The sequence below is a fragment of the Medicago sativa genome, chromosome 8, assembly GCF_051527215.1.
Source record: "Medicago sativa cultivar Bolivia chromosome 8, Bolivia_mono, whole genome shotgun sequence".
Lineage (NCBI taxonomy): Eukaryota > Viridiplantae > Streptophyta > Magnoliopsida > Fabales > Fabaceae > Medicago > Medicago sativa.
In genome coordinates this window covers 18,796,269-18,817,057 of record NC_140756.1, presented here as the reverse complement: position 1 = coordinate 18,817,057, position 20,789 = coordinate 18,796,269, and the positions used below count along the sequence as shown (strand labels likewise).

At 32.6% G+C, this 20,789-nt stretch overlaps 2 protein-coding genes and 1 pseudogene across 3 annotated transcripts; 2 read left to right on the top strand and 1 right to left on the bottom strand.

The window, feature by feature from the left end:
• The first annotated feature begins 5,204 nt into the window (after positions 1–5,204).
• Positions 5,205–11,110, top strand: LOC146897541 (putative cyclic nucleotide-gated ion channel 13; annotated as a pseudogene). The gene is made up of 9 exons (XR_015023610.1): positions 5,205–5,323; positions 6,307–6,398; positions 6,877–7,375; positions 7,710–7,922; positions 8,030–8,334; positions 9,037–9,149; positions 9,505–9,753; positions 9,837–10,234; positions 10,552–11,110. The product of XR_015023610.1 is annotated as a putative cyclic nucleotide-gated ion channel 13 (transcript).
• A 1,026-nt stretch (positions 11,111–12,136) lies between these two features.
• Positions 12,137–17,178, top strand: LEW3 (UDP-Glycosyltransferase superfamily protein). Its single transcript, XM_085737886.1, has 7 exons — positions 12,137–12,512; positions 13,799–14,085; positions 14,389–14,575; positions 15,086–15,154; positions 15,261–15,454; positions 16,436–16,545; positions 16,660–17,178. Exons 1-7 carry the CDS (start codon positions 12,213–12,215, stop codon positions 16,902–16,904), a joined length of 1,392 nt encoding a protein of 463 aa, XP_085594012.1. The 5' UTR covers positions 12,137–12,212; the 3' UTR covers positions 16,905–17,178.
• A 591-nt stretch (positions 17,179–17,769) lies between these two features.
• LOC146897539 (putative RING-H2 finger protein ATL21A) lies at positions 17,770–20,590 on the bottom strand. The gene is made up of 2 exons (XM_085737887.1): positions 19,913–20,590; positions 17,770–18,459 (listed from the first exon to the last, which is right to left on the bottom strand). Exons 1-2 carry the CDS (start codon positions 20,574–20,576, stop codon positions 18,008–18,010), a joined length of 1,116 nt encoding a protein of 371 aa, XP_085594013.1. The 5' UTR covers positions 20,577–20,590; the 3' UTR covers positions 17,770–18,007.
• Between the last annotated feature and the right edge of the window lie 199 nt (positions 20,591–20,789).

Here is a 20,789-nt window from a genome sequence, read left to right as displayed (position 1 = left end):
ATTCATCAAAATGTTTAGAGTTTCAAGGCCACCTACAATGAGGTAGATCATCACAAAGCACACAACTGCGATTGACACCACATCATCGCCCAATACCTTAAAATATTATGTATATTGGTCATCTCACTTATATGTTTTTGAAGATCTACTTGCATATATTGTGGAATTTTAATTCACAATTGGCACTTTAACATATCTCCCATAAGTGTGAGACTCTTGCGCATGAGGTATGGTGACATAGCCAAATAAGGTCAACCAGAGACACAACATTGTAACAAATATGGGTTGATAGTGTTTTGATGGATATAGGTTTATGATCATCTTTTATAAAAAAGAGAAAGAAAATTAGAACAAGAAAGAATATAAAAAATCTATTTCAAGATAATAGAAATGATAAAGGAAAAAAGTAGTTTGTGATTTATCCATTGAAGTGTTAGGAATATAACGGGTTACTGGTAATTTTATGAGATAGTTGAAGATTTATTAGTAATTATTTCACCAAAAAGAGAATCAATTAAAAAAATATCACATCATTTTTAAATGTCTGATAAGCATGTGATTTTTTTTTTTGAGGGAGATAAGTATGTGATTTGTTAACTTAACATAACACGTCTACATTTTTCTATTACTAGATCCCACCAAAGACCAAAAGTGAAAGTATTTAAAATAGTAGAGATTGGATATTTTTTTTCTTTCATGAGAGTGAACATCTAAAAACTTATATTTAATATAATAAAATTAAACTAATGACATCCAAAAACTAAAAAAAATAGTTCATCATAGTGTTTGGAGTTTTGAGCGAGCTTATATTGGATTGATCATCACATTTGACTAAGAGAAACCCCAAAAATGAGATTGACACCAAATCTTCACACAAAACCTGAAAGACATTATGTATATTGGTCATCTCACATTCATGTTTCTCAATATATAATTTTGCTTCCAAGGTAGAAGTTTAACTCACACATGACACATAAACATATCTCTATTATGTGTGAGACAGTCCGTATTTCTGATCTGGTGAGAGAGCCAAATAAGATCAGAGGCATAACATGTTAAAAAATGTGGGTTGGTAGTGGTTTTATAGAGAAATGTTTTTGTTCCTTTATTTTATGAGAAATGAGAAAGTATATTAGAAAAATAAAGAAGACGAAAAAGGAATTTGAACACGAGAGAAATGAAAAGAGAAACAAGTAAGGAGTGATTGTTTTTCTCTATGAGAATAAAGTATATAACGAGTTACTGCTGGTAATATTATACATTTATTGAAGGAGATAAGAATTAATCTGTAATTATCTTACCAAAATATTTGACTCATTAAAAAAAATACCACGACAATTTAAAATTTCTAATAAACATGTATGTATTTTTTATCTCAGCAAAACACATATACATTTTACTATTGTCAGATCTTACCAAAGATCAAAAGTGAATGAATTAGATATAACAGAGGTTGAATAATTTTTTGACATTTAAGATAAAAAATTAAACAAAACGACATTTAAAAACTAACAAATAAAAATATCACAACGTTGGAACTTCTGTGAGAGTCTAAATTGAGTTGTATGATCACATTAGGCTAAGAGCAATCACACAAGTGAGCTTAACATCACACCTTCATCCAATGTCTCAAGACATTACGGCATGGATCATATTATTTACATGTTGGTCACATCTACTCTTGCATACAATGTGAAATTTTAACTTACACTTAACACATTAACATCTCTCCATTAAGTGTCAGACTCTCCGTGTTCGTGATCCACCATCTAGAACACTCCCGCTCCCCTACAACGTTGAACCATGATATCATACCACAGTTGGACTTTATGGAGAAGCCAACAATAATGTGGATTAACTCATCGGAGAAAGGGCAACCACACAGTGAAAATGAGACTACAGTTTCATCCAAAAATTCAAGGCTTAAGTATGAGTTTTTCACTCTTTTGATGTTCAACCTGCACTCTTTCATCTAATGTTGAACTTTAACTGACTTTTGCTACATCACAATATATCTCTTAAGTTTGACGGAATTCTAGCCCGTGCTTGGCACGGGTTTCCATGCTAGTTTTAATTAAAATGAATGAATGGTTATTTTACTAACACACCTCCATATTGAGAAATACACCCCCTGTTTAATCAAACACTCAACCTCTACACTGATTTCTCTTCCAACACTAAATTCTTTCTCATTTAGTATATCACTCATTCCTCTCATATATTTTTTAAAATTACTTGATTAATGCAGAATAAAAAAAACACTTTTTTTGTTTAGAACAAATGAAGATGTTTATTTAACTGAAGCATGTGTGTATGTACTGCAACTCTCAGACCCAAGGTTCTTCGTCCAATCCTCTTATCTATGACTCTTCCTTCTCTTCACCACTGAACCCCCTACCACCACCCTCTGGTTGGAACCCGAATCCAAACTCGAATCCGACTCACCCACCACTAGAGAAGATTTTGATGACTGATTTAGCAGTGAGAGAATAACAGTGACGGATCTGAAAAGTGAAAATGAAATAAGGGTTGTAATCTGCGATCTGACGAGAAAGATGAGCGAATAGAATGAATCCGGTGTTGAATTCGTGGAGTTCGTTGCGACGAAGATGTGAACGAGAGAGTTAGAGGCGAGAGCATCTTTAGTATTTGCAAGCAGGCGTAATATGAATTGAAGGGGGAAGTGATACTGGGTTTTTTTTTTTTTTTAATAAAAAAAGTGATACTGGGTTGTTTTAAGTAATATAAGCAATTTTGTGTTAACTAAATTAATTTATTTTTTTGTTAAATATGTTTTTGATCGCTATAAATATACTAACTTTTCATTTTATTCTTTTTAAAATTTTGTTTCAACTTTTAGTTCCTATAAAATTTTTAATCACTACTTTTGGTCCTTATTTTTAAGTTAATTTTTGTATTTTTTTTTAATAAAATTGTGCATAAATGTGTAGAATATTGTAAAAAAAAAAATTAGAATTTTTTAACAAAGCACAAATTAAATATGATTTTTTAACCGTCTAAAATATAAAAGTTCATATTAAATTCATTAATTAATCTAAAATGAAAAGTTGACATATTTATAGGGACCAAAGATTAATCAAACGGTTAATATACAAATCAAACTCACAACTATTACCTTAACAGTAAGAAACTTCTACCCAACTTGGTTGGATGAATGTTCAAAGATTAACCAGACTGTTCACTGACAAATCAAACTCACAATTATTATCCTAACGGTATGAATCATGTATTTAAGCACCCCTAACAATATACATAACCCTTGGATTTTTTAAAAAAAAAAAATATGTAGATTTCTTTTTTAAAAAAAAAACTCACAATTTCTAATATTATTTGAAAACAATATTACACTTTTAATTTAGGCCAAAATATGTGTAATCAATTATATTCAAATTATTATATAAAATAGTTGATTCTTTGGAAAGAAGAAGAAGGTGCTAGAGAGAGAGGGGAAGCTAAAGAAGAAGAAAATCGGAAGGAAGAGTCGCTGCTTGTGAAGAAGAGGAAAAGAGATAAAAAAAAATTGAAAAGGGATATAAAATGAAGGTCAACCCTAATAGAAGGAGCAAAATTATTGAAATTAAAAAAAATGATGAATCTGAAAATGAAGATCAAATAAAGGCCAACCCTAATAGAAGGAACAAAATTGAAGAATTTAGAAAAATTATGAATTTGAAAAGGAAGATCAAATAAAATAAGGCCCTGGGCAGAAGGAACAAAATTGTGGTAATTAGAAAAATGATGAACTTGAAAGGAAGATCAAATAAAGGCTCTAAATATTCAAAATTTCGATTTTAATCTCTACAAAAAACAATGAATCATGTAATCTTATCAAAAGTAAACACTAACCCTAGCTTAAGTATTAATATCCTTGAACATCAAAGAGGGTTCATGTGATCTTAAGAAATTCAAACCCTAACCCTAGTTGAAGGATCAGTATTCTTGAAAATAAAAAAAAGAATTCATATAATCTTAGGAAAAGTGAACCCGTACCCTAACTAAATTGACTATACTTTAGAAATTAAATTATTTGGATGACTGTTTAATGATTAATCAAGATATTCAACGAGTAATCAAACTCTCACCAATTACCCTAACAACAAGGATATTAGACTTAAACTACTTGGATAAAAGTTCAAAGATTAATCAAATTGTTCAACGAGTAATCAAACTCTCAATAATTACCTTAACGGTAATGATCTTAGACTTAAATTATTTGGATGAATGTTCAAAGATTAATCAAACTGTTCAATGTCAAATCAAACTCACAATTGTTACCACATCAGTAAGGATCTTAGACTTAAGCTACTTGTATGAATGTTCAAAGATTAATCAAACTCACAACAATTAACCTAATAGTAACAATCCTAGACTTAAACTAAACTATTTGGATGAATGTTCAAAGATTAATCAAACAATTCAATGTCAAATCAATCTCGCAATTGTTACCCTAACGGTATGAACCATGCACTTATACTACTTGAATGAATATTCAATGATTAATCAAATTGTTTATTAACAAATCAAACTTACAACCGTTACCTTAACGGTAGGAATCTTAGACCAATTTTGACATTAGTCCCAACACTTTTTTAAGCCTAATATCAAACTTTGACTTAACAATATTCATAACCCTTAGATTAAAATAAAAAATTACAGAAAAAAAAATAAAAATAAAAAACCCACGGTTTCTAATATTATTTGAAACTATTACACCTTTAAGTTAGTCCAAAATATGTTTAATATAATCTAAATTAAAATACTACAACTAACATTTTTTTTAGAATTTTAATTTTTCTCTTATAGTCAAATGTGAAATTTAATAGGCTAGCACAATTTAATTTCTTGGCCCAACTCACAAAGCCCAGCAAAAATAGCCATAAAATAATGCTTTGGTGGGGTAATGTCTCGGATTCCGTGTACAAAGGAAAAGCAACTTTGCAGGTTGCCAATCATGCATCATGGCCGTTCAATTAAATTTAATATATATCAATGGCTGGCATTACTTCACAAGAATCTTTGTATATCATATACAAATTTGTGTAGTGTGCATAGTAAATGCACACTGTCTAACAAACAAGGATTTATTTGTTGTGTACCCCCACTGACATAAGACTATCGTCACACTGTCTACGTCATTTAATTTGTGCTCTTTCCCTTTCTCTTCTTTTAATACTCACCATCACATGGTTGTGCTGTGTGAACAAAGAAACCATAAAAACTCTTTCTTAACAAGGTTGCATGCAACATTTTATTTGGTTTTCTGAGTTTTAAATTATTCTTCATTCTGCTTTGGTTCCTATAGGTAAGGTAACAAAAAAAGGGACTTATTCACACTTATCAAAACCAACCTTAGTGGTGTTACTGTTTTTCCTTTTACTTCTTCTCATATGAGCTATGTTTGTTTGGCCTTTGTTTTTGAACTTTCATTTCTTACTTTATTTTAATTTGTATTTTCTTGAAAAGAAGAGTTTCTGAGTTTTAGCTCATGGTCCTTTTAGGCTTTGTTTGCGAGGGGAAGGGAGGGGAAGACTTGGGATAAAATGAATGAGCAAGTGGAAGAAATAGAGGAAAATGGGAGGGGAGGACTTTGGGGGGTTAACTTTCCTTCATAAATACTAAACCCTCCTCATTTGGGGAAACTAAAAAATTGTATTGGAAGAGGGTTTTGGGGGATTTTGGAGAGTTTATATGAATTCTTCAAATTTAATCTATGTTGTTATATTATTTTTAAAATTAAAAATATAGTAATCATATGCATCAATTTATCATTCTTTAAAAAACTACTCTTTCAAATTTTTTGAAAGATTTCTCCATTTTTCCTTGTATTTTCCACCCCTCAAATCCTTCCCTTCGCCTCCCCTCCCCACTCCCAAACAAAGCCTTAATGTTTTTGGCTTGATTATGTTTTGTTCTTTATCTTTCACTTGCTATTTTTCTTCATCCTAGATATTTTTTTAGCTAATTAATGTTTCCTCTTATGGTTCATGTGAAGCCAACCCTTCTCTAAGGTTGATATGGAGATTGACTTATTATTGACTTTATTATTTTCAATAAATATTTATGTCTTCTCAAAGGTTTCCTCTTATGCTTAGTGTGTTATATTTAATATTTATGTCTTCTCAAAGGTTTCCTCTTATGCTTAGTGTGTTATATTTATTTATCAATTAACTTATATTACAAACATATACAAAATAAAAAATGAAATTGGAGAATGATTTTATAGTCATACATAAAATAGCTTACCTTTTTTTCTAGTTATGTGTGAACTCAAATTCTAATTTGAAGATAGATTTGCAGGGTTTCAGTGAATCTTTTGTTGTTCAAATAAAGTGCTATTTACTATAAATCATGATTCAACAGGAAAAGAAATTTTTGAGGTTTGTACTTTGTATGTTCAAGCATGTTATTTTAGCATCAGAAAAAAGTGATTCATTTTTTTTTGGTGATTCATTTCTTTTGTTCAGGAAAAAAAGGTATCATTTTAATTAATTATTTCACAAAAAGAACGAAAGTTAAAATTGCCTATACGAATTCGGATTACCTGCAGTCACCGATTGCACTCATTCACGTCGTCAGCACATCGGTGGTCGTTTGATCGAGATCGAACGGTCCATATTTTAGTGCAGATTTAGATTCTTTTTAAAATCTAAAATACCGAGCTTGAAATCAGAATCATCTGATCTCTATCCAAAGGTCACCGATGTGCTGCTGACTTTGTTAATGCTAACAATCGGTGACCGCAAGGAATCCTAATTCACAAGTTAGTAGTACAAAATATATGATATGATACTTAACTGAGTTTATATTTCTGTCCAGATTTTTTGTCAAAAAAAAAAAAAAAAAAAATCTGTCCAGATTTGAAGATTGGAAGTCAGAATCATCATCTTTTAATTTTTCACAATATGATTCTTCAATTGTTGGATTTGAAAAAAGAAAATCTAAACCAAGTGTTACTCCAGCAAAAAATAATGAATCATTGGAAAAACCACCTTCTAGGTGCAGTGTTCTTGATCCACAAGGTCCACTACTTCAGAAATGGAACAAGATCTTTGTTATAGCATGTGTGATGGCAGTATCTATGGATCCATTATTCTTTTACATCCCTGTGATTGATGACCAGAGAAAATGCCTTAATTTGAATGGAACATTGAAGATTACTACTAGTGTTCTTCGCACGTTTTTCGATCTATTCTACATTATTCACATCGTCTTTCAGTTTCGAACCGGGATCATGGCACCATCTTCGCGCATGTTTGGAAGGGGAGAGCTGGTTGATGATCCTTTTGTTATAGCAAAGAGATACTTAAGTTCTCACTTCATCATTGACATTCTATCAATTCTTCCACTTCCTCAGGTATCAGAATACAGTACTTTCTTTATTCAAGCATATTCTAAGGAGTTCACTAAGGACTAATCAAAAGTGAAAAGTCCATATTCAGAAATTCAGTTTCTTAACTCTTAAGTTACCAATGTATTAAAAGGTGAACTTTTCAATAAATACAAATCATTTTTAGATTACTTTTTTTTGAAATGATTTTTAGTTTACTTAACTAATGCTCTTAAGCATGGTTAACAGTATGGTAGGATACATGCGAAGTCAACTGCAATAATAATTTCAATTTCAGTTTAATTAAATAATACATACATAATATGATGTTGTTTTAACATTCGTAATGATGTGTTGATAGATGGTGATTTTAGCTATGATTCCAATTCCACAAGGCTCAGTTCCATATATAACAAAGGATTGGTTGAAGTATACGATAATAACACAGTATGTGCCAAGACTTATGCGAATCTATACGTTGTTCAAAATAGTAACAAGCACTTCTGGTATATTAACTGTGACAGCATGGGCTGGAGCTGCTTATAATCTCTTTCTTTATATGCTAGCAAGTCATGTAAGCTTGTAATTTTGTTACTTCTGTCACAAGCATTAATTTATGGATGTTCCTTGTTACTAAGTTTAAGTTTTATGATAAAAAATCCAAATTATTTGTGATATTAGGTTGTTGGAGCATTTTGGTATTTGTTTTCGATAGAATCAGAGTTGCGTTGTTGGCGTAGACGATTGAAGAATACTCCATTCTTTGATGATTCCTATCTGAGCTGCGGACGAGTCAATTCGACGCTTTTTTCAATTCTCAACAATTCTATTACTTGTCCTTACAAAAATCCTGATGATATCATTGACCCAACAGTTTTCAATTTTGGAATATTTATAGATGCTCTAACGTCTCACATAGTGGACTTGAATACAAGTTTTCATCATAAATTATTCTACTGCTTTTGGTGGGGTTTGCGCAATTTGAGGTTGGTTGTTGATCTTCTTTGCTTAGGAACTTCTATGTCCTCGTGTTCTTATAGAGTAAACAACTTAATTATGCATTTAGTTAATAAGTGTGTATCAATATTAATAGAGTTTATGTGTAATATATTTCTACAATCAAGAATGAATAGTTGACGCATTGCATATGTTGATTTTGTAAGCTTCTTAAAAGCTTATGAAGATAAGCTTAAAACAACCTTAGGACAAATTAGAAGCTATTTTCGTAAGTTCTTCCAAACATTTGTGTAAGTTTTAAGTCATAAGCTGATTCAGAGCAATACATTCATATGGCATAGACTTTGCAGCCACCACCCTACTATTGACAATAAGGCCAACAAGCCACCATGTTTGACAATATTTATTTTTACTAGATTGTGTTCCCATTGATATGTATTAATTATTGTTACTATTTCAACTACTTTGGCCTCTAGGATTGCTATAAATAAGGCCATTTCCTTCATGTATCATCACCAATTGAAATATATAAAAACTTAAAAGTTTCTCATTTGAGAGTTAGAGAGTGGATTCTCTCTTGGTTTCTGAGCCATAAGCTCTTCCAAATGCAGCCTTAACTTTATTCGCAATGTTTTGATGGACTAAGCACTGTTAAATATTTTGTGACATCTTATCAAAGAAAACATAGTTCAATCTATTTAAAGGTAAAAAATTGTTGTTGTATTTTGCAGTTCTGTTGGGCAGAACCTGAAGACAAGCACTTATATTGGGGAGATAATCTTTGCAATCTTCATTGCTAGTCTTTGGATTGGTTCTATTTGCATTACTTATAGGAAACATGCAGGTAATCCTTGGTAAAGAAGTACTCTGAGATAATCGTAGAAATAAGTCGGACTGACTTACAAGGGCCTACGACCTAGTCTATATCAGACACATGTCAAGTCAGACATTTTTCAGAATAGACCATGCCAAGACTTTTTTCAAAGCTTATTTAACTAAACAGGTTCAATTATACGCTATCAGAAAACATTTTAGGCCTATCAAGTCACCTTACTTAAGTAAACAAGATATCGATCATGCACATATTAGAATCATTAATTACAACTCTTAGTCACATATACAGTGTACTACATCATGATTCTATATCTATTTGAAATTTTTTAGTTAAAGATTATAGGTTGTGTTGATGCTTGTCACAGAAATATCTACAATCTACAATTGTTACTACAACTGTAAGAGTTGAAGAGATGAGAATCAAAAGGAGGGATGCAGAGCAATGGATGAGCCACCGTAAGCTACCAGATGACTTGAAGCAAAGAATTCGACGGTATGAACAATACAAATGGAAAGAAAATCGAGGAGTTGAAGAAGAGAAACTAATTTGCAACCTCCCTAAAGATCTGAGAAGAGACATAAAGAGATATCTTTGCTTAAATTTACTTAAAAAAGTGTGTATCATACATAGTAATTTCATCTTTCACTCGGTTTTTTCTTTAACCACTTAACTATACTTGTTTACATGTGATGATAGGTGCCAATTTTTGGCAACATGGATAAAAAGTTGTTGGAAGCAATGTGTGATAAACTAAAGCCGGTCCTTTATACCGAGAAAAGTTTCGTTGTTCGTGAAGGTGATCCAGTGGACGAAATGCTCTTCATCATGCTAGGAAAACTAAAGACCGCCACAACAAATGGTGGAAGAACTGGTTTCTTTAACTCGTCCGAACTCAAGGCTGGTGATTATTGTGGAGAGGAGCTTCTAACATGGGCCTTGGATCCTATAACCTCTTCAAACTTACCTATTTCGACTAGTACAGTGGAAACTATTACAGAAGTTGAAGCTTTTGCTCTCAAGCATGATGACATGAGGATCGTTGCTTCCCAATTTCGACGTCTTATTAACAGAAAACAACTCCAACACACTTTCAGGCAAGGCTTGATATGTTTTTTCACCTTTGATAATGCATCATTTCGTTTATGTAGAAAAAAATTACATTATAAGAAACAAGGTACATTGCAGAAGTCATCTAAAAAATTTATACCGATAACATAGAAAGGTATGAACAGATCTCCAATTATATTTTATCATTTTACCACAATATAAACCGGTTTTGAAAATTACTATGGTGGCTATAAGTATTTTGACTACTATATGAGGAAATGTGAGACCATGGTAAAGATATTAGCATGAAAATAGAAGAAAGACAATATGGTTCACAACCTCATTGATGACAATGTTTGAGCAGGTTTTATTCCTTGCAATGGAGGACATGGGGAGCGCGGTTCATACAAGTAATATGGCGTCGATACAGGGAAAAAAGGGATCGGAAATTGTTACGTGAAGCGGAAAAAAGACAACAAAATGCTTCTGAAAATGAGGAAGAGTCTTCTTCACCAAGCATTGGTTCCACTGTATATGTACAAAGGTTTGCATCCAATGCATTAAAGCACTTGAGAAGTGGCAAAAGAGTGACACAGACAAAGAAATTTCTACCACTTTTGCCTCAGAAACCAGCTGAGCCAGATTTCATTACTCAAAAAAACTAAAGAGTGTGTTGCAGAAGTAGTTTTCTTTACAAGTTAAATTTTCTTTTTTGAAACTAAACTCAACAAGTGTGCATATATATTTCAAATATTTAACTATAGTAGTTGTGTAGGCACAAATAACTAGCTAGTGGTGTTTGTCTGTTTGAGAATTTCTAAAAATGTGTGTGCATATATGTAAATGCAGAAAGTGTGTAAGAATGTCTAGTGATTGTGGTTTGCTTTACATTACTACTAGAAGGCCAATTTTTTGTGCACTCATTGATGGTTATGATATCTTATGTTACAAAACAATGACATGTTATGATTCTTGTGTCTGTATACTACATGTTTTTACTAATCAGCAAATATATCTTTGACATTATAATAAAGCATCATTCAAAATGCTTCATCAGCATTGTTGACTAAAAATGTGGCCTAAATATTAATCTCACGTTAATATCACATCACCATAGATTGTCTATGAAATCTAGGAAATCTAAATTTTTAGTTTGCAGATAGACGAAATAGCAATAGCAATTGAAAACTCACACCCACATTAAGAGGAGTCGGTTTGAACCCGGTCACAGCGTTTGTGCTAACAATTTCGCTATATTTTTGTCCTAGGACTTGTGGGCTAAAATATCCCAATCTAATTATGTAATTAATGACACATTCATTCATAAGATAATCTAAACTGTATAGGTAAGTCAATTAAGTTCAGCTCAATCGATAAAAAGTTTACTCATATCCTATAAGGGTGTTGGTTCAACTTCGAGTGTGAGAACCATCTTTGATGCCTAATAAATACATTTGTTAGTGTTCCTTGAGTCTTGAGGTTTGCTTTAACCTTCATGAGCTACCCATCTCATTTAAACTTTTGTAATAAAAAAATTATAGGCAAATTAGTTTATGTGACATGTCCACTTAATGTGTCATATCATAATATCTAATTAAAAAAGTTAATGGAAGACCATTTTAAATTACCTTTTATAATTTCAAGAATGTATTCATCAATTTGTAAAAATGAAAATATATTTTAATCAATTCTTACAATTTTATGGATTATTCTCCACTCAATTGCTCTCTCCATATCAAATTAGATGTTTCTTTTGAGTTTTACACCAATATTAAAAAAATAATTAGAAGTATTAATTCTTGTTAGAAAATAATTAGAAAATGATTACACACTTTGGTAGAAAAATATGGAAATTAAAAATTGAGTGAAAATAAAGCCTTGTTTGGTTAGCATGAAGAAAATATTCAAAGTCCCACCCAAATAACATTTCCTTTCCTCCCCTTTTCTCCAAAACGTATTTTCCAAATAATCTGCTTATCACACCTTCCTCCATTTCCATTTCCATCTTCAACTACAGCACAAACAATGACACTCATACGCTTCATCATCTTCACAGCTACACTCATCACCGCCACAATCCTCAAACTCTTGTTTTCCGCAATCAACGGCCGACGAAACAGGAAAACCGCGGTGGGATTCTTCCATCCATACACCAACGACGGCGGCGGTGGAGAGAGAGTGCTATGGTGCGCTGTGAAAGCAATTCAGGAAGAGAATCCTGATCTTCACTGCGTTGTTTATACTGGAGATCATGATGCTACTCCTCAATCGTTGTTGAATCGTGCTCTTGATCGCTTTGGTGTTACCCTTAATGCCCCACCTAAGGTACTTGTTTTTTTTTTTCTTTCTGAATTCTGTTATATGGGTTCTGTTTTTTTGCACCTTATTGCAAATGGGGTTTTGTAAAGTTTGCTCCTTTTTTGTTTTATTAGACTAAACAAGTTAGGATTAGAAATGACAACGTTAGAAAGAGTTGGGTAGCATCTATTGTAGAAAAGATGGTGGAAATCACACTTAGGTGGTTTATGCATGTAGAGGGAAGACGTGTAGATTTTGTAGTAAGGAGAGTAGATCAAATGGAGGATAGTCAGATCACTAGAGGCTGAGGAAGGCCTAGAAAAACTGAGAAACTATTTAGAAAGATTAGAGATTAATAAGTTAGATGGAAACATGGTTATGAAAGAATATTATTGCGTAATTTGATTTATGTAGCCGACCCACTTAGTGGGATGAGGCTTTGGTTGCTGATTGGTTTAGTTTTATAAGAATTTTGGCTCTTGTGATGTTTGTTGGGTTGAAGCCTTTTTTTAACCTTTTGAGGTTTATTGTTGACATTTTATGTGATGAAATGAGACACTAGCATTAGCTTACGTGGGTTTTTGTTTATATTTGGTGTAGAGTTATATTGGATGGTTTAAAATTGCGGTTACAGTTCCGGTTATAATGTGAATCTTGATAGTGTGGTAAAATACGGGAAAATGAAGTTGCAATTATGGTTGTGACGGTGTTGCGGAGACATTTAAAATGTTTATATTGTCTTGTCTTATAAGCTGATTTTGTGGTGTTTGAGTTAAGGATTACTTGTGAATGTTATTATGGCTTTCTCACCGTTTACTTGAATGGCAAGATTGTTGTTCTGTAACTGTCGTATTGTAGTGATGATTAGAGGATTGATAGGGGGAATTGAATCTATTAGAAACTTAGAATAATTACCATATGTGTTTATGTATAAGTTATTTCTACACCAAAAGAAAAGATAAAGTTAAACCATTTCCTATAAGCTATAAGCTATCCTTGTGAGTTTATGCAAATAAGCTGAAAACAGCTTATAGAAATGTCATAAAATGTTTCCATAAGCTCTCCCAAATAGTTTCGCAAGTGTTGATGTTAGTAGATAAGCTCAAATAAGCCAATCCAAACAGACCTTATTGGCATATTTAGCACGCGTTAGGGTGTAAGTCAACCGCGGTTATTATTGTAGCTGTTGATTAGTCATCAAAGAAAGATAAAAGTGTGATTTTTTTTATTTGCTTATATAGAGTAAATGGATATTGTTGCAATGGTATAGCACTTAATAGCCTGTGTATTTTTGTTATCCACACAATTCACAGGTGGTGCATTTGTACAAGAGGAAGTGGATTGAAGAAACGACGTATCCACACTTTACTATGATTGGTCAAAGTCTAGGCTCTATGTATCTTGGATGGGAAGCTTTGTGCAAGTTTACCCCTTTATATTATTTTGATACAAGTGGATATGCTTTTACATACCCACTTGCTAGGTTGTTTGGATGCAAAGTTATTTGCTACACACATTACCCTACTATCAGTTCAGACATGCTATCTCGTGTTCGCGAACGAAGCTTGATGTATAATAATGATGCCTTAGTTGCTAAAAGGTTTGATTTTCGTATGTTTTCCCTCTTTCATTTCAATTTCGTAATTCATGAGTTTCCCTCACCTTTTTTCTATACTTGTCCAATGATGGTATTTTTCCCTCATGGTATATCTGTATGCTTTTATTGTTGCTATTCTGAGCTAAAAGCAGTATTTACAGACAGTTTATATATTTCCTGGAAATGAACCTTAATCATTAAAGATAAAAAAGTTGCAACACTTCATTTTACCTCTTTTCCTCGTTTAAGTAATGTGACAGTTTTCTTAAAAAAAAAGAAAATAATGTGACAGTTGTTTTCTGGCAGTGTTTGGCTTTCTCGGTGCAAAATAGTCTATTACACATTCTTCAGCTGGTTGTATGGGATTGTTGGATCTTGTGCACACCTAGCTATGGTCAATTCATCTTGGACCAAAGCCCATATTGAAAAGCTTTGGGGAGTTCCAGATCGGATTAAGCGAGTGTATCCTCCTTGTGATACTTCGGGACTTCAGGTTTGAACTTTGTTCTTTATTGTCCTAAAATTGGTGTCTGTATATTGTCAAGAATCACACGTCTATGCCACTTTTCCTGAAATGGATGCCGTTTTGTCTCTTTGAAAATTCCTTTGGTCCTTATGTCCTGTGTTTCCCATGGGAGTAAATCTATTGACCAAATGATTAAAGCTTATGCTTATCCTCGGACGTTAGTTTAAAACTCGAATTTATGGGTTTGGTTTGGACGCAGAAAGTGTATTAAGAAAGAAGTCTGATTCAGTTCCTGATGCTATTAATTTTCTCTCCCCCTATCAAACTAAACACTAACATTTTTGTCTTTAAAAATATGTGAGCACTCAGCACTTTTGCTATGTCACAAGATGATACAAATATCTCTCTTTCCTTGTTACATAATCCATATACATACAGAATATAGATACACGCATGCATAGAATATAGATACACGCACGCATGCATAGCCTGTTGTGGTATTACCAGTGGATTCTAATAGGTTAGCAATATGGGCAGGTGCTTCCTTTGGAAAGATCGGCTGAGATTCCTGTAATTATATCCGTTGCACAATTTCGACCAGAGAAGGTAGGCATACACCTATCAACCTTGTGAGTGGGAGTTAAAACCTTTCTGGTTGCTTTTTTGGGCCTATGTTGATTACATCAAATTTACAGTGTTCTATTTATTGTAGGCTCACACTCTCCAGCTGGAGGCTTTTTCAGTTGCCATTAAGAGATTAGATTCTAGTTTGCCAAAACCCAAGCTACAGTTTGTGGGTAGCTGTAGAAATAAATCAGACGACGAAAGGCTTCAAATGTTAAAAACGAAAGCAGTTGAACTCAATGTAAATGAACAAGTGGAATTTCACAAGAATGTAACATACAGGTTAGTTCGAGTGACTCTTTTCCTTTGTTCTTTTAATGATCCTAAACACTTCCTTTCAAACAAAATGTTAACACGAATTTGTTCTGTAGAATGCATACATTTTATTCCCGAGTATGATAGTTGTCAGCATAGTTTCCAATTGCAGCCACAATATAATGGTTTTTGAGGTCTCCACAATGGCATGGCAACCACAATTTCGGCCGCATCAGCTGTATTTGTCTGCATTTTATTTTTACCGTAATATAAAGTTCAGTGTAACTGCTACCGGGATTTAAAACCATGGTTGCCAATCCATCCAGTGCTGACTGCTGAATGCTAACTCAGACATTGAACATTGACTCTTATTTAATATCATACACGGGTAGTCCCATGGATTAGGTGCTGATTATTTATTAAACTTAAGTGGAACTTCAAATGTTCGATTGTGTGGTTTCAATTAATTGCTTATGTCCCAAGTTTATGTATGTCAAGTCTAACTACTATTGATGATTAATTTAGGCATGTTCATCGCTACATTCATCTCTTTTAAGAAACAGTGTTACTTATGCTTCCTGCTGGTAGTTCAAAATATATAGTTGACTTATTTTAAGATGGAAGTTGTTAAGATGTGATCAATATTTCTAGTTTCTGAAAATGTTAGACTCAGATTGAACTTGAAGTAGTGTGGATAAGTCTGTTATAAACTAGTTTCAAATTTTTGTTGATTCTTTATTCCCCAATTGGGAAAAATCATAAAAATTCAAACTAGTGTATTTGAGACTCGTCCTTAAATAACTAACTCCCTCATCTAAATTTGAATTGATTAAAAAGTTTGGATGAATAACTTGTAAGTCTGGTGAAAATCAGTTGATTACATTTATAAAACATAAGTTTAGTGTTGAAGTTGTCTATTGACTGCTCTGGATTTTATTTATATACTTTTAGAACCTTGGTTTTAAATGCTTTCTTGCTACTTTATTTGATCATCATCTTGACCTGCAGAGATTTGGTGGGACTTTTGGCGGGTGCTGTTGCTGGTATCCATTCCATGACAGATGAGCATTTTGGCATTAGTGTTGTAGAATATATGGCTGCTGGTGCCATCCCAATTGGTAGGTGTGATATAAATTTACCTGTCTGTAAATATGTTTTATTTTATCTATATATCCTGCAATGATGCATTTACATACATTGATCATTCTTGCATGTTTTGTTTGCTTTGTCAGCTCATAATTCAGCCGGCCCAAAAATGGACATTGTATTGGATGAGGATGAACAGCAAACAGGATTTCTCGCCTGCACTGTTGAAGAATATGCAGACGCCATTTATGGAGTCATTGAGATGTCAGAGACAGAGAGACTTAAGATGGCTGCTGCTGCAAGGAGACGAGCAAGCAGGTTTTCTGAGCAGAAGTTCTGTGATGACTTCAAAGCCGCAGTACGCCCTATTCTAAATCATGTTTCTAGATGATGATCTACTGACTAATCAGCGTCATTGTAGCTTAAAATGGATAGTTTCTTCTCTGCCAAACTAACCATCTAAGAATGTATAAGCCAAAAATTTTGTTATAGAAAAATAGTTAATTTTTCATTTTGGTTGATGTTATTTTCAAGCCCTTATACCAAATGGCAAATGATTCCACATGTACAGAGGATTATTGGAAGTTGGATTGTAATATAGAAGAAAATATATAGTCAACTAACATGAATTATGTTTTCATAGAAAAAATTTGTCATTGGTAAAATGGTTGTCTGCAGATAGCAAATACCAATTGTATTTTTTAAATTGAAATTTGACGATGCCTAATTATGTTTGTAAATTTTTTGAACGTAGATTAGATAAATACTTAAGAATGTAACTGGTGATTTGAAAAACACCAAATCAAAATTCTTAGAATACAACCTCAAAAAATCGTCTGTAAGGTGAGGAGTGCTCCCACGTATAAACACTTGTTCAAGTCATCTCTCATCCAATATAAAACTTTTAACAAAAAATTAACCTCGTTAAGGCTAGAAAACAAGAGCCCGACCCTCACCCCAAATGACTCCAACTAAAATAGCTTATCTATCACTTTCGCCTTCATTGGATGTTATTATGTATTTCACTTTAAGAACAACTTTTGTTGAAGAAAAAAAAATAAAGTATCTGTTGAAATCCAAGTAGGTAATACAGTCATAACCCTCATCTAAACACTTGGGACCTAAATAACAGGGTTCCTTTATATTAAACACTTGGGACCTACATGATAGGGTTCCTTTATATTTATTGAATAAATCACATATCTCTTTTGTGCAACTGTAAAAACAATCTCTCAAATAATGTAGAGTATAAATGAATTGTGAACTCTATTTTTTATTCTTCCAGTATTTTCATGCTCGAATTTCAACCTGAGATCCTGATTAAACAGAAAAAGTTCTCTATCATCTCATTCAAATGCCATGAATGATTTGTAAATATATACATACACGCAGCAGAACTACCCACAAACACTATTAACTAAAACAAGTATGATTTTTCTGTCGGAAAAAAAAATAAAAATAAAACAAAGTATGATTTGCATAGTCCATAATCATTCAAACATTACTAGAGGCAACATTAAGAGGAGAAGGAGCAGGAGAGTTACGACAAACAGGGCATGTAACATTCATACGAAGCCACTCATCAATGCAATCAGCATGGAAACAATGTTTGCATTCAGGAATGCATCTTACTGTCTCTTTACTGTTGTATTCTGCCAGGCATATCCAACAACTTCCGTCGTTTGGTCCAGGAACACGTCGACTCTCCCCAAGAATTACTTTTTCATAAGATTCAATGGTGGATTCATCTAAACCTGCAATTACTGTGGCTTCAGATTGCGGTGATATTGCCGCTGGTGCTGACCGAGAAGCAGCACTTCTGGTAATGTTGCCTATTCTATCATTGTAGCACACACAACTTGCCATTAGAATAACAATGATCAGAGCTGGTCCAGTGACGCATAGTGCTATGATTCTGAAAATTTTAAGTCCTTGTCGCGATGTACCTGAAAATTGAAGCCAGAAAATGGAACTACAAATAAGACCTCATTTATTTGGAAATGTAATAAAAAAAGGCAGGATAGGATATATAAGTTGGGAGTGGCAGCAACTCATGGACATTTTTACATACTTTTGGTCACGATTTTGACAAATTTGAATATTCACTAGTAGAATTATGTTCACTCCTGCATGAATTTCAACTTAAAACTGAGATTTGTATCTTTTAACTCCAAACATGATTTATAATCTAAAATTCATTGTTTAATCCACTTTTATATGAATTTGTTCATTTCAAACTAAAATTACTTTATATTCAACTTATTTTTAACTCCGTTAATATTTTATTGCCTTTTTGGCTATAACAAAGGAAGAGTTGGGATGTAGAGTTTTCACTTTTCATTTTCGATCTAACAGGTATTTTTTTTTTCTTTTTTCTGAAGGATCGAACACGTATCTAAAACTAAAAGTAAAACACCTCATTGCTCACAAATAATTTCATTATTGTATTATTTCACGTTTAATTTTTTATTCATTAAATCTTTTTTCTTTTATTTCTTAAATCGTAAAATCAAGTTATTACCCTAGAATATTTTAATTATTTTACTTTATTCACCATTTTTCTAAAATATAACATCAAGTTCTTGATCTACTCCGGGTCTCAAATTATAAGTCACTTTGTCAATTTATCATAGATTAATAAGTATACTGATTAATTTTATGTGAGATAAAGAAATTATGAGTGATTTTACAACATTATACTTCATTAATGGCACGGTAAAGAAAAATTTAAAAGATTGTAAGAATAGTAAAGTATATGATTGAAAATAAAATGATTTATAATTTACTGTTTTTTTTTTTCACTGACTTTTGATACCGAGAGTCAGTGTTAGTTTGGTAAGCAATTGTCTCTGGATCAGTTTTTTAATGAAGTGCCAACGTTGCACTCTTTAAATTTCGCTTACGATATGTACGAATGGTACTTACTTAGCTTTATCTTGCATTAATTTTTTTTTAAGGAACTTTATCTTGCATTAATTAATCACCAACTTGCAAATGTTTACCAAAAAATTGCCACCATGCAAATAGAATCCCTTAAGTCAATAGGAATAAATCATAAACAAAACGAAAATTGCCATGTTTATCTCAATCGCTGAGGTAAAACCATTGACCAATATTTTTCTAGTTATTCCTTCTAACCTAAGCATGTGGGCCAACTAGTTTTATTTCTTATAACTACTCTTCAAACATTTTTTTTAAAAAACTCACCAAACACGTTTAGTCAACTGGTTTCTTGATATTCTAACTAACCAAAAAACTACTTTCTGGTTAGGGATATTCTAACCAAAAAATTAATTTCTGGATATTCATATTCTAACCAAAAAAACTAATTTGTGGATACACTGATACAGCAATAAACCTAAAAGAATTTGCATATTGAAGAACATAGGACATCTTTACCTGGTTGGTAATCAGAGAAACAGACAACTTGATTGCTGTTAATGCTTTCAAATCCACACATTAGCTGATGTGATTCACAATAACCGCAGTCAGGTTTATCCCATGTTAATTGAAGATCTGCACTAAGATCATCTCTGAGATTTTCTTGAAACCGCTCTGGTCTTGCAATTGGAACTGAAAGATTTTTTATAACAGAGCAACCAGACAGAGAATTGACAAAGCTAACTGAAGGAATGGCTGATACAAAATATGTAGAGTTACTAAGACAATCAATGGGAATGAATTGTGACCCTGTATTCTGAGATGAACAGCCTAAGAAGGTGTAGTCACGACTAAAAGAAGCAATAAAAGGAGAATTTGAAAAATTGAGGCTTAGAAGACGTTTGGGAAGACAATCATCGGGATCATATAGTAGTATCTGTTGCGTGAGATAGTTTATGCTGCGTACATAGAATTCTTCAGAGTAAGGAAGTCTTAGAATTGTTTTGCTATCATTGGTACAATTTAAGTTGAAACCAGGATAGCCACAATAAGGATATTGCTCACCTAATTGAAAGGGGAAACGAATTAGGAAACTATTGTTGCCACATAAAGAAAAAGGGCAATCGTTTATGGCGTATACGACAGGAAAGATTAAGTAAAAAAGGACCTTCAAGATGTCCATTACTTCTCAGACTTGAAAATCTGTGTTAGAAAAGCATCAACTTATATGATGATGAAAGTTGAAACCATATTTTATTTTTAAATTCGATACAATTTTCAACGTAGTATAAAAAGTCAAATAATATTTTATCTGGATATAGAGTAAATCTTAATTGACTAATTCTTATAGTAGGTATGCCTTAAAACAGCTATTTGCTGTATTATTACCTATATA

Coding starts and splice junctions, on each gene's coding strand:
- LEW3 (XM_085737886.1), top strand. CDS start 12,213: ATGACACTCATACGCTTCATCATCTTCACAGCTACACTCATCACCGCC. Junction 12,513..13,798: donor CCCTTAATGCCCCACCTAAG/GTACTTGTTTTT, acceptor CACAATTCACAG/GTGGTGCATTTGTACAAGAG. Junction 15,155..15,260: donor CACAATTTCGACCAGAGAAG/GTAGGCATACAC, acceptor TATTTATTGTAG/GCTCACACTCTCCAGCTGGA.
- LOC146897539 (XM_085737887.1), bottom strand. CDS start 20,576: ATGGACATCTTGAAGGTCCTTTTTTACTTAATCTTTCCTGTCGTATAC. Junction 18,460..19,912: donor TTTCTCTGATTACCAACCAG/GTAAAGATGTCC, acceptor TTCAATTTTCAG/GTACATCGCGACAAGGACTT.